Genomic DNA, 13,828 nt, shown 5'->3' with positions numbered 1-13,828 from the left:
CTATTTCAGCAAAAGTGTAGCATGTACCGGCATTATTGAGATAAAAAGTCCAATCGAATGTCCCCATGATCGAACTATTTCCCCATCGCGGAAATACTTCCAGCTTCTTGCATGTAACTCATTCTACACACACAGATAGGGAGCATTTGGGCATTATAATTTGAAACGGGTAATGTATGTATGTCAAACATCCACGTCTGTTGTCGAACTGAAAGCGTCCTTCTCTTCTGTTTACATCCTTCTCTGAGCCTCAGGACAGATCTGTCGAGGTCTAAGCGCATTGCACGCACCGTGACCCGCGGGTCAGTTCCCGAAGGTTGAACGTGGGGGATGGTTGTCCATCAGAAGTGGTGGTGACCATTACTTTAGTCCATCGTCAGACTTCGGGCAATCCTATTATCAACTGATATAGGCTAACCAGAGATGTGTTCTTGCTGATTTAAAGTATATGCCCAGACATACACAAACACTGAACAACAATTAGAAAAAGTCCCTGTTATTGATGTCTATTAGGCTACATACAAATAGGGCAAACTATGATTTCGTAGCAGAAGTCTAGAATAACTAAACCTCGCGTTGTTGCCGTGGGTGGGAAGCAGCCTAAAATAACTGATCTGGCAAAGTCACTTAGCCTATCTATAAATGTCAGTTATAAATTTAGATGGGCAACTTTGACAATCAAACGATGTGTCTCTATGTATTGTATGGGGATTCTCTGAGGACTGGTGCGCTTTGTTTACCGATCGCGTGTGAAGCTACCTCAAAACGCCCTCCCTCTTTCCCCCCTCGTTCGTGTTTTATTTTACACGGACGTCGAGCGAAGTGTGCTGGGTTTATGGTAATTGCGGTTCCCCGACTGGCCTTCTGGGTAGTCTACGGCTGAGAGCGAGCTGCGCTCGAGCCCTCATTCTGCGCTGCACGTTCGAGGCAGCAGTTGTAGGTGACTCGAAGTGCACTTAACGCACGGAAACCTTGGGATACGGACTTACATACGTCCTTGGAACAACATTGTCGAAAGTCTGGAAAGAGACGGTGGTGTCGAGAGTGTATTTGGGAAATCATAAGAAAAAAACGCTCGACAAAATGCGTAACGACTGACCATATTCGGAGACGGCGTGCTCGTTGTCTGCCTAGCCCAACATGGCGCTGCGAAGCATTACCGGGCTGAATTAGTTCGTCTCGTGGACTCTACGGACGTTCGCCACCTGTACGCTTAGGGACTACTGAATGCATCTTATGTTTGGACTAAGGAATACAATTTTGGATTTCACTGGATTTCGAGGATGTTAATATATCACTTAACGTCGCATTTGCCCATGACTGGATATACATCGAGACTTTGGATTGTTAACATGTTTAAGTCATCTTCAGTTCATTCCACGAAGTAAATAGTTTTGGTCTGTATTTGTTTTCAGTTCGAACACAACTGTAGGTTACTGTGCAAACATCCGATGTGTTCAGAACTGATCTTTGCTTAGTTTTGGGATGTCTGCCTCTCCGACACTAATAACGGTGTTCACTGCTTCAACTGATCGTATCGTCAACTTATAACTAGAGTTTTTTTTTCATAACCAAGGACGAGGAAATCATTTCGACTTTAAGTCTGGTAAGAGTATTTTTCACTATATCTCTTTGGAGTTGTATGTTTAATTTTGTTTTCATTTTTAGTGCTCGATACTTAGCGTTAATGCGCAACGTTACGATTGGCGTGACTCCGACAGACACTTCACGAACTCGGGAGTTCACGATCCGGTATAAAACTGCATTTTTATTGATTGTATTAATGGTATTTCATTACTAATGTCCGAAACACAAACATACATTCGGAATATCCTGTAAAAGTTTCCAGAGAAATATTCAGGGGAAGCGCGGGTATGACGGGTCTATTTGGTGATTTCGTTGCCAACCCAACGTATAGAGAAGAGTTTACTGTATGAAATTGCCCAATTGGAATTATTTCATTTACACATGGGACGTCATTGTCTGCAGTGAATGGACGCAAACTTCGGGGCTTTCCAGTTGTTGGACGTTTCATCAAAATATAGCCTAATCTATTTTTACTAGAAAACAATTAGCCTACTCTTGGTTGTTTTTTGTAGATTCGCGTGGTTGGCTTTCTCAGAGCAAAATTACATGTCCATGATAAATTAGGTGTATGATGTTGGCTAGGCCTACATCACTCGTACGAAAAGGATGTTGATTCGTCTCATTTATTTTACGGCCGTAACCTGCAGTGAGAGCGCAGAGTTTGCAGTTGATAACATTTGGAGGTCACCTCCCGTTCTACATTCCCGAACATTTGCGTGGGATTGAAAAAAATACCTACTAATTAGCACTCAGTTTAATTCAACACACTGTCTGTTTTGGTGATGACAAAATGTAAATTATTTGTATGAGTATGCGCTCAGGGCTTTTCCGTGGATGCAGCAAAACACATGTTGGTGCGAAAACTGACGAGAGAGATGAATGCTTGTCCATCTCTCGACTGCCTCACTTTGTGGAATATATCTATCTATACTACATAACTAGAAAGTGAGCGCAGTTCAACTTCACGAGCTCTCCGTCAACTCTAGTGTGCCTTCATCACTCTTCGACGGAAAAGCAGTGAGCACCGATCTAAACAATGTCTCAGTGGTCTCGGCGACCGTGTTCGGTCTTCCCCGGAGCGCTTTCGGTCAAATACTAGATTCTTTGTCTCTTCAATTGTTTGTTGTAAGGAGAGATTGATAGGTCTTACAATGTCGTGAAATGAGTCAAGACAGATGAATGTGTCCCTGTAGTGTGTCTTCGTTAATGTATAAAATTGCCTTAAGTTAAAAATTGTGAAGTTTAAACAATTAGCTTTGCGTGTTGGGCCTCATGAATTAGGAGTTTCTTTCGGCCTTTTTGCACCACTGATTACACAAGAAGTTTCATGCTGATTACACGTTGGTACACTTACTAATACTTATATGTCCAACAGACATAGGTTATTTTGTTCTGCACAGATTGACGGCATATTAGAAAGTGAGTTGTGCAAAGTAACCAATGTTGAGACTAACCACGCTTTAAAGCCCATATCAGATATATAAATAGTAAGGAATAATATTTGACCATGTCTTTGGGCATGTCGCTTGTCATGTAGCTTCTATTGAGGAGAAGCTATACCTTTTTTTTATTTCTATCATATATATGTATGCTTGTTTTCATTAGCAATGACTCATGGACCATAGGCTGCATTGCAGTCTTCATCACTTTACTTGTAGAATAAAATGCAAAGAACAGTGAGGTCCTAAATCAATTCATCGCCCCTGATTGAAAACGAACATACTTTTTCTTCTTGGAAACTTGACTGTCGTATGCGTTGGTGCACATTTTTACGCTTTAATAGCCTTTTATGAATAGCCAACCAACGGCATTGTAATTGTCTAGTATTGAAAATGGACAACCTGGTTAGTATTCACATTTCAGTCCCACTGCGCGCTGATTCAGGCCTCAGGACGTTGGCAGGCGTTTGTTTATTTTTAGCGCTTGGTTGAAGCTTTCGCGCATGATTTCCCAAAGACGCGACGCGAGGTCCAGGGTGACAATGGATCAGGCCGAATCACCCGATGTAGCTCAGTCAACAGAGGAGGGAAAATGATGGAAGACTGTATGTAGCATTGTTTTGGTGTAGTGTGATAGTTGAGATTTGGACGTTTGTGGCTGAAGTGTTGGTTAATTTAGTCGCTGAAATGTTTTTGTCTGATTCTCGATTTGTCTGGGTAACTGATGTCATGCTGTATTTTGTCTACAGCATTTTAATCATTAATTTATCATGTGGTAAATATTTGGGTCCTTAGGAATAATACATTTTAGTAAAATTAAATGCTTAGTAGGCCTATTGGGAAATGTTCAGTATTCCCTTTTGTAACTTCAAATATATAGCCTGATGCCGTTATAATGTAAAGTTCTACGCCACGTTAAAACTCAGGCTGACCGAAAAATAAGGTGACTATCTAGCCTATCTGCGTACACAATGACAATATCTGAGCTGCGTCCGCGGGCAGTAGAATTCATGGCGGAGAGCTGCCGATATCGGATTTCAGAGTTGGCTCCCGGAGGAGACGTCACAGTTTGATTGAAGTTTCTCTCAGTCCGCGGCTCCCCTGGGACGACAGGCCTGAAACAGGAGAGTTCTTCTCTCCGCTTCAGGGAGCTTATGCGCCACAGCAGGAGCTCCGCGTGCACGGATCGCTGCGCTCGGATAAAGACGCCTACCCACGCCTACACATTGTTTTCTTTAACACCGCGTTTTCACGGAAAAGCGCCAAACAGAAATCGGGAATCGACAGAGTTGTCTCTGCACAGACGCCAATACGAACCTATATGATACAGCATATTTGCCCTTGATCTATCCACATGCCCTTTGGACACATATTTGGGCTACCACTAAGATATAGTTTTGTGGCTGCAAAAGTTAGACATGTTAAATACATCAACTCAGTGCTCTGTCCGTGTTTAACTACCATTTTAAACAAGTGTTTTACACCGCCTACGATTCGTCGTTTTTAGAAATCACATGGCTTGTCCATGTTGGACAAACCGTGTGATTGGATATAGCCCTACATTTTGCTTTCATTTGGATGTAGCCTACCCCATTTCTTTGCTTTCTACGACAAGGGTAGGCGACTCGTTAATGTAAAGAAATGGGATACATCCACATATGCTGAAAGTTAAATATAGGGCTATATTTAATCCGCCAACGGCCACTTATATGGTTTGAAGTGGGCTGGTTTAATTAGTGATACTTTTTATTTGCGCTCTGGCTAAGTAGGCCAAGAATGTTGGGAGCGATCTTGACCATGATCTTTTCCTTTCTCTAGGTCGCCCGTGGTGTATCGAGACAATACCGGCCGTCTGACACTGCGTGATAACTGGTCACCCAGGGCAGTCTGCTCCTGGGGCCAATAAAAGATCAAGCCCATGGCTGTTCTGTCGTTGTGACCTACAATTGTTTAAATGTCATTACTATGTGCCTCCAATATTCTATATTTCAGAACATCTATCCATGTGAAATTACAAACCTTGCCCAAGACTCAAGTCAGGCTATCTGTTTTTTTTTTCTTGTGGTGTTAAAATGGGTTGCCCACTATTTGCGAAAACCTTTGAAATGGGAATGGTATTTCCGACTTTCTACGGGCTAGTTCCATCCCCGTCGCTGGACATTATAAAACGTTTTACTACAGCTTTAAGAGACGGCGAGCCTCCGCGCCTCCGCGCCTGATATATCTGGCAATCTGCCAGTGCCGACTCCGCGGAGCTGGCGGAGCCGTGAGAGGCTGCGCAGGAGTTGAACTGGAGACCGAGACAGGCTTTCCTTTCGTCCGCTCAGTTAACAGCCCACCAAATGTGAACAAGCCATGCTAACTGATACATTTCCAATCTTGATCTTAGTTTTATTCGCATGATCTTTAATTGATTGTCTTCAGCGTTAATGTCCTGCTGTCTTGGTGTTTTTGTTGTGAAAACGCAACAGGATACACAAACGTCTTATTGTTGTTGATTCTGTGTGGTCAAAATAAATGTTTTGAACGCAATGCCTTCCTATTGTGACATTAAGCCAAACCAACAAACTAGGTGTGTTAATGATTGACCCCAACCTTTTCAAACATTAGAAACGGGAATAGAAACAAAAGGAAACTGAAGGGAAGACTCAAGAAGCAACAACTCGTTTGGGGCTGCACAGAGTAGCCTAGTTATCAGTGTTGAATTTTACGAGTTCATTTTGGCATTGTGAAATTTGGACAATAACTTTAATTATTGGACCCCCAGAGCCGCTATTACGTTGTTAATGAAGGCTTGCGCGCTGTAGTCAGTAGTGGTCCAATGCCTGCCGATTTGGATTTGTGCTTGCCGAGAGAATCTCCCAATATCCATCACAACCACGACACATTGGATACGCCTAGGCTACGGTGTGCTTGACCACCTTTCCGCCATTGACAGACTAGCCACCAGACTGCTCTAGGCCTACATTCGAGAGTCTTTGCTGTCACGGATAACTTAATTCCTTGTATTGTAAATGCAGTGTATGCAGAAGCCTATTGCTTTTTTCTAATATCTTGAACGTTTAAAAAGTGAGCTCGCCGCCGTAAACGTTTGGTTAATGTATTTCTTCCGGTAGTTGCGTCCAGCGTCTCCCAGTGATTGCCAATGATGGAATCCCCCCCATGACTGCAATTCTGACTTCAAAATTTACCAGCACTGTTGCCAGAGTACGATACTATCAGTTTTCGTTTCACTTGCTCGCACTGTCCTCTGGTTATGCGCCCTGGAAAATGCGCCCTGGTGCGATAATAACAAGTAACAGACCATTTTGCGAGGAATCCATCTGCATGATGTGCACCTTGTTTAAGTTTCGTAATGACTATAGGGTACGAATTGAGTCACCACGGTTTTCAAAATAATCTCCCCTCAGCAGTTTGATAAACGGCTAGGCAGTGTTACCTTTGTTGTTCAGTGGGCCTTAGATGTGAAGATATGGGATTCACACAATTATTTTAACGCATTATTTGACGTTGTTTGTTAATTATTTTAACGCATTATTTGTCTACTATTTGGTGGAATTTTTCACTGAATTAAGTCATACTGTGTTTATTTTCAGCAATTTATAATCCACACGTTATGGTGAAGTCCAGACAATCTAGAAGAGACAACTAAAGAAGATACCACACAAAGCATGGTAAGAGTGCCTGTTTTATTCTGAGCATAGGACTGCTATACTTTTAGACTCTAGCTCACTCTGCCTTTATGGACCCTTTCAAGAGAGTTCCATTATCAGCATCATAGTTGGCCCCACAAGGCTTCCTTTTTAACATTCCATATGTTATCTTAATGCAGAGGAGGTAGATTGGGGCCCAAATAGAACGTTCAAGCATTGTTTTTGTTTTTATTGTTGAAAGGGTCTATATATGACCCATGGAAGGTAGGCCTACATCTAAAATGGCCAGTAAGCCAAGCAGGAATTACTCAATAAAGTATATTTGACTCTCCCAATAGCAAATGAGCACAACACTTTTGTTCTGCCCTCAAATGAGCTTGACTTTACAGAGCCAACTGTGGCAAATGCTTGAATGAAATTCCTCATTTTTGTAAGTGGCTTTGGACAAAGGAGTCAGCTAAATGAGTATATGAAATGTAAATGTAATGTAATGTAAATGCTTAACTGTTTGCACCGAGGGAAATGAGCATTCAGGCAGAAATGAGGATGAGTAGTCAAGGTAACCATAGTCATAATCCTGCACATATTAGTACTGTTATAAGTACTGATTTGGGGACTAATGAGCAGTATTATGACGCCGTAGGACAGCTCAGGACGGCTCAACTTTTTGATCAGTTACATGTCGTAGTGACATATGACAGGATGACACTGAGATAGTAACTGTAGCAGTATGTAGTAATAAGTAGAATGCGCTGCCTATACTGATGCCCTGACTGTATGTGCTGTGATGTGTGGTGCAGGTGGATGCGAGTACAGCTTGCAGGATGAACCCACTTGCTGCACTCGGCATTGATCGGAGTGGTCTGATGCATGAGGGCCTTCGCGTCCACGGTGGGATGGTCTACCCTCCAGGAATCCACACGCTGCCCACCGAGAAGGCCCGCGAGGGAGCCTCGCTGCCTCTGGGTTACGTCAGCGACCGCATCCCTGACCTTTACAAGCAGGACGTGTCTCTGGATGCAAGGAAAGCGACCAACGGCTACGTGGGCCTCTACAAAAGCCCCCCGCCAGGGCTGCCGAAGCCCATGGTGGTGCCCGGGGGAGGCGCGGATGTCCTGGGGCTCGACCGGCGAGTCGGGCCTGGGGACAAGCCCTCCGAGCTCGGCCTGAACGGCAGCAGCAGCTTTCTCGGGCGGTTACCGTGGATGTCGAACCCTTACCATGAGGCGGCCATGTACCCCTTTCTGGACTCAAGTAAATACGCAGCACTTAACATGTACAAGGCGTCCTTCATGTCCCAGCCGTCCCACTACCTGCCGCAGCACCTGGCCTACCAGCCGGGGGCCGAGCGCCTCTTCTACATGTCCCCGTACCCGCCCGCCCCCATCTCCTCCCCCCTCGCGCCCCCCGCTACGCATCCCCACGGCAACGGTGGCGCCCACCACGCTATCGCCGCTCATGCACTGCCAGGACAAGAGCCTGGCCAGCATGGGGCCCAGGATCCACCACGAACCCTCCGCATTTGGACAGCAGCTGCACCAGCCCCAGCATCAGCAGCTGCAGCCCCAGCCCCAGGCACACCACCAGGCCCACAGCGACCGGCAGCACTGCCACAGCAGCAGTAGCGACCGGCAGCATGGTATCAGCAGCGACCGGCAGCATGGTATCGGCAGCAGCAGTGACCGGCAGCATGGTATCAGCAGTGACCGGCAGCATGGTAGCAGCAGCAGCAGTGACCGGCAGCATGGTATCAGCAGTGACCGGCAGCATGGTATCAGCAGCAGCAGCAGCAGCGACCGGCAGCATGGCATCAGCAGCGACCGGCAGCATGGCATCAGCAGTGACCGGCAGCATGGCATCAGCAGTGACCGGCAGCATGGTATCAGCAGCAGCAGCGGCGCTAACGGCACCAACAGCATCATCAATACCAGCAGCAGCAGCAGCAGTGGTGGTGGTTGCATCAGCAAGTCCTCTCGCACGCCTTCAAGCAGAAGTGCCAGCTCCAGCAGCGTGAGCAGCAGCAGCGGCAGCAGCGCGAGCTGTGTGAGTAGCTCGGCGAGCGGTAGTGCGGTCAGCACGTGCCACCTCGTGGACACTAGCCCTGCGTCGGTGATGCACGCGCCGCGCCCGTCTGCCCGACCCGCACAGCCGGCCGGCCACCCCCCTCCCCCTCCTCCCCCCCTCGTCGACAGCACTTTGGACTACCAGAAGTTTCGGAGTCCGTCCTCCACGGCGTCCTCGGCTTCGTCCACTCCGGTCATGTCCCACCCGTTCTACATGAGCAGCGGGTCCCAGGAGCACCGCTCGCCCCTACGGTCCACTAGCCACAAGCCAAAGCCCAAAGACGGGAGCGCGGAGCACCGGGGCGGTCAGGCCGAACGGAAGGCCAGCAAGTCGCCCTCGCGGACTCCCTCCTCTGCGTCCTCGGAGAGGCCGGCTCCGCAGGCTCCTACCAAAGACCCGGCGGACAAGCCCTTGGATTTGTCTGCCAAGATCCTGGATTTCGAGGGGCCCCCTAACGGATTCCCTCCAAAGCTGGAGGCCTTGGCCAAGCTGGGCTACCCTTCCCCGTCAGCTCGTTACGGACTGCCCCCCAGCCGCGAGCTGCTCAAAGAGACCTTGTCCCCTTCAGCTGGCACGTCCTCCTCCTCCAAAACGCCAGAGAGGCCTGAGATTATTAGCACTTTACACTCCTCCTGGGTCGTGCCGCACAGCGCGCCCACGCCGCCAACGCTAAACCCGGACGCCGGCCAGAACAAAGGCCCCTCTGTGATCAAAAACAAGAATCTGGAGCACGTGGCTACCCAGCCTAGGAGCTCCTCATGCCCTCGCATCGGCGAGGCCAACAACGTCCTGATCCCCACACCGGCCCCGGCCCCCGTAATCGTGACTCCCGTCGGTCGGCCCTCCTCCACTTCGCCTTCCCCGAAGCCCAATGGCGAGTGGCCGAAATCGAACCCGACCCCGTCGGAAAAGGTAGCGGTGGCGAGCCGCGTCGGCAGCCACCAGCAGTGTGTCAAAGCGGCGAAACCCTCGAAAAAACCCGAGCCCCAAGAAATCCCCTTTAAACCGCAGCAGTCCCACTTGGAGAATGGACACCCGTCTGGTCATCTGTACATGCCCCAGAGTGAGGCGTATATGTCCCCTGGCCTAGCGTACGCTAACCGCTACCTCCCTTACCCTGTCCCCGACAGCATGTCCCTCTCTCATCTGCAGTTGTCTGGCAAAGGTCCAGTCTACCCCCACCCTGTCCTACTGGGCAGTACCAATCTCTACCCAGCTCGCCTGCCTCCGAAGCATGGCTTGCCGTACGGGCTCCCACCTTCGCACGGAGAGTATCTGACCTATCATGACCCCCAGGAGATGGTCCACCCCCTCATGTCCCCGCACCTATTGGACCCTAAAGTTAGCGAGCGTCTGGAGCTGCGCTCTCGGCATCCGCAGGACAAGTCCTGGCATCACGAGGAGTCCCCCTACAAAAGGCCTGGCATGACTGAGAACGAGGCGCTCCACAAAGCCGACCGCGAGGCTCTGGACAAAGTGGACGCGCTGAGCTCGAAAGGGAACAAGTCCCACGCTTCGGCGTCGGCTGCTGGGGGAAGGGAGGAGATCATCTGCATCGACCTGATCCAAGACGACGCAGATGGTGGCAGTGGGGGTGGGGGCTCCCAGGCTAACAAATACAGCGTGATCACTGCCAAGAGGCGTGACCCCTGCAGGCCTGGTGGCGGTGGTAACGGAGGCGATGGAAAGGAGCCAGAGCTTATGCAGATCCTGCGCTGCGGCCAGCAGCCCACCTCCGAGTCGCAGGCGGCCGAGGCCGACGGCCAGCACGAGCCCGCTGCCAGCAGGGCCCGTCCCCTAGAGTCTGCCGAGGGCCTGCGGCCAGAGTCGGCCGAACACAGCCAGGACGAGGACAGCATGTCCGAGCACAGCCCGCTGCCGGCGCTGTCCGAGGAGCAGACGTTGCGCTGCGCCCGCACCTCTGGCGACAGGACCTCGGACGAGTCCGACTACAAAGCCGACCGGCACGGCGCCGCCGGCGCTGCTCACGGTAACAGCGGTAGTGGTGCTGCGGCTATCCGCCGCTACGTGGACCTGGGCCCCAAGGAGGCCGCCAAGGACGAGGAGGCGCACGAGTCTCACGAGGACGAAGAGGATTGCGGACACGGCTCGTCCAAGAGCCGGCGCTCCAGCCTGACCAAGCGCATCGCCAACTCCTCGGGCTACGTGGGCGACCGCTTCAAGTGCGTCACCACTGAGCTCTATGCGGACTCCAGCAAGCTGGGCCGAGAGCAGCGTGCACTGCAGGTGAGCAAGTCTGCTGTTGTTGTGTGTGTTGGGAGGGTGGTTGGGATGCTCATAATGACTTGTGATGGTTAGGGGGGGGGGTAAAGGACTGGGTGGGGTTTGGAATGCCTCATAATGACTTGTGATGGTTAGGGGGGTTAGGGGGGTAAAGGACGTTGGGTGGCTTCTGCTTTCTGTCTCTGTCTGTGTGCTTGTGCGTTTGTGCTCGCTTCTATACCCCTTGACTCTTAATAGCCCTGTGGAATTAAAAAAAATATATATTTATGGTGTGGACATATTAGAGAAAGGAAATGTAAAAAGATTCGCATGCCTGAATGTACTGCTGCATTTAACTAGCTATCCAGTGAGGTGAGAGTGTTCACACATTAGTGTGACGGCTAAAGGCAGAGCAGAGTGTGAGAGTATTTAAGACTGATAGGACTGGCCGTTAGCCCCCCCAACACCCCCTGACACACACACATACACTTTCCTCTGACTCCCCTTCATGGCCTCTTTGGTGAGCTAGCCATTAGTGGCAGATAGTTATCATAACACGTTGGGCCAAGCCAGCCATTAGCGGCAGAAAGAGTTATCATAACACGCCGGGCCGAGCTAGCCATTAGCGGCAGAAATAGTTAGCATAACACGCCGGGCTGAGCTAGCCATTAGCGGCAGAAAGAGTTAGCATAACACACCGAGCTGAGGCGGCAGTGTGCCCAGTTGAGCGGAAACCCGTCTGCTGCAGCAGCGACGGCCACACCGCCTCTCAGGGCTGCAGGCCACTGCTAACCTGCAGGTGAGCCTGGGAGACGTGTGTGTGTGTGTGCGCGCGCTTGTGAGTGTGTCAGCCACCCCCTCCCCTTCCTCCTTCCCCAGAGTCTCCTCTCCCATCTTGGCTGAAAAGCTCTCACACACACGCTCACACACACACACACACATACATAGGTGTACACACACACACACACACACACACACACACCTCCCCAGGCTCCTTAGGCTGCATGCGCGGTCTGCAGTGGCAGCTTAAGTGAAATCCGGCCCATTCACTGCTGATGTGAAGGATTAGCGCTCCTCACGAGGCTCCCGCTCCCGCTCCCTGCTCAGCAGATTCATCAAAGCTGCGGCGAGCGATGGGGAGCCAGGTCCGAGCAGCGGTGGGGGCAATTCCCTCTGTGACCCCCCCCCCCCCCCCCCCCACCCTACCCTGACCCCACTCCCACTCCCTGACCCTACACCACCCACCAGAGGCCCCTGAGCATACACTCCCTACCCCCACCCCCCCCACACCCAATCATACACACTCCCTCCCCACCCACAACAGGCCCCCAAGAATTATTTATAAATATATTCATCAAAACGGCCAGTGCTCGTCACATGCTATAACCTAACTGCAATCGGGATTACCGCTAACTAGAATCCTTGTTATTTTGTTTCACTAAAAAAACATTAAGAATTGATGAATTGCAGTGGCAGTGCATTAGGCCAAGCCTTGAGGATAAACAGGATTGAATGGTGAATCAGTGGAGCACGTAGTTGGTCTCTTCCTCCTCACTGTCCTTTTCCAGTCTTCTGCTCTTGAGTTTTGTTTACATGTTGATTTCCTCAACTTGCTTATGTCTGTTTCCCCTTATTAAAAAGTTTAAAAACTGAATTAATATCCTGAATTTGACTGTTTTATGAGGGGCACATTGTGATGTAACTGAATGTCATAGATGTACAATATGCCCTGTAATGCCTGTAAAAGATATTGAGCACCCATTTTAATTGCTTAGATGGAAGTCTTATCACAAGAGGACAGTAATTTAAGGCAACTTGCTGCCAACTGTGAGGTCAGTTCTTTAATTTTTTTCACATTACTATTTAACGTTTCTTTTGGAGGGTTTCTTGGCAGGGAAAGGCATTGCTGTCGGGCTGCCTACTTTTCTAATACTTGTGTTGGTCTTAACTAAATTCAGCAGGCCTTTGGTTGTGTGTGTGTGTGTGTGGTCAGGGGCAGGGGTCATACGGCAGAAATAAACTGCATGAAATGCTGATAATGTTTAGTCATGTTTGTCTCAGTTATGTGAAATGTTATTTGGAAATGTATTACGCTACTCCGTGTCATGTAGAGAATGCATTTGTGTGAAAAGATATTTTAGGGCAATTTTCTGTTTTATTGTCATGATGTTTTAAGTATCAGAATAGGAATTGAGCATCTGGTTGTTGCAAATGCTTCTCCAGGTCTGGTTTCATGGTTTTCCTGTGTGCGTTTTTGTGTTCTGTGTGTGTGCCTGCCTGCCTGCCTGTCTGCCTGTCTGTGTGTGTGTGTGTGTGTGTGTGTGTGTGTGTAGCGTGCGATGATGCGCTTCTCGGAGCTGGAGCTGAAGGAGAAGGAGGGAGGTGTGGCGGGGAGCCAGCGCGGTGAGGGAGACTGGGAACGCAGCCAAGCCTGCCCCAAGCCCACGGCCACAGCCCTCGCCGAGCAGCCAGAGAGGAACGGTAAGAGTAGCGCACACACACACACACACACACACACGCACACACACACTCCCTCCTCACTCACTTGCTCTCACTTTCAGTCTCTCTCTTTCCCGTTTTCTTTTTATCTCTTTCTCTTTGCTCTTGCCCTCTTTCTTTCTCTATCCCTTTGTTTTGTTCTCGTTTTCATCGGCAGTCTTTCTTTCTTTCTTTCTCTCCCTCCTTCAGATGTGCCCTCGGCTGCTTTCTTTCTCTTTCTCTTCCTCCCTCTCTTCCTCTTCTCTGCTGCCTCCCTTCTCACTCGTTTCATTGTTTCTTCAGCTCTTTGACGTGCCCAGTCTGGCCTCTCTCTCTCTCTCTCTCTCTGTCTCTGTCTCTGTCTCTCTCTCTGTCTCTCTCTCT

General features: G+C 49.4%; 1 protein-coding gene across 1 annotated transcript in view; it reads left to right on the top strand.

The window, feature by feature from the left end:
* Positions 1-848: 848 nt before the first annotated feature.
* bcor (BCL6 corepressor) overlaps positions 849-13,828 on the top strand; it is a 27,696-nt gene continuing 14,716 nt past the window's right edge. The window contains 6 exon segments of the mRNA XM_042081650.1: positions 849-1,606; positions 6,623-6,700; positions 7,480-8,082; positions 8,084-10,990; positions 12,742-12,798; positions 13,300-13,453. Of these exon segments, the coding sequence (XP_041937584.1) occupies positions 6,698-6,700; positions 7,480-8,082; positions 8,084-10,990; positions 12,742-12,798; positions 13,300-13,453 (3,724 nt within the window). The 5' untranslated portion in view covers positions 849-1,606; positions 6,623-6,697.

Source organism: Alosa sapidissima, chromosome 23, assembly GCF_018492685.1.
Source record: "Alosa sapidissima isolate fAloSap1 chromosome 23, fAloSap1.pri, whole genome shotgun sequence".
NCBI lineage: Eukaryota > Metazoa > Chordata > Actinopteri > Clupeiformes > Clupeidae > Alosa > Alosa sapidissima.
The sequence above is the reverse complement of the archived record's forward strand: the minus strand, read 5'-3'. Positions and strand labels throughout refer to the sequence as shown.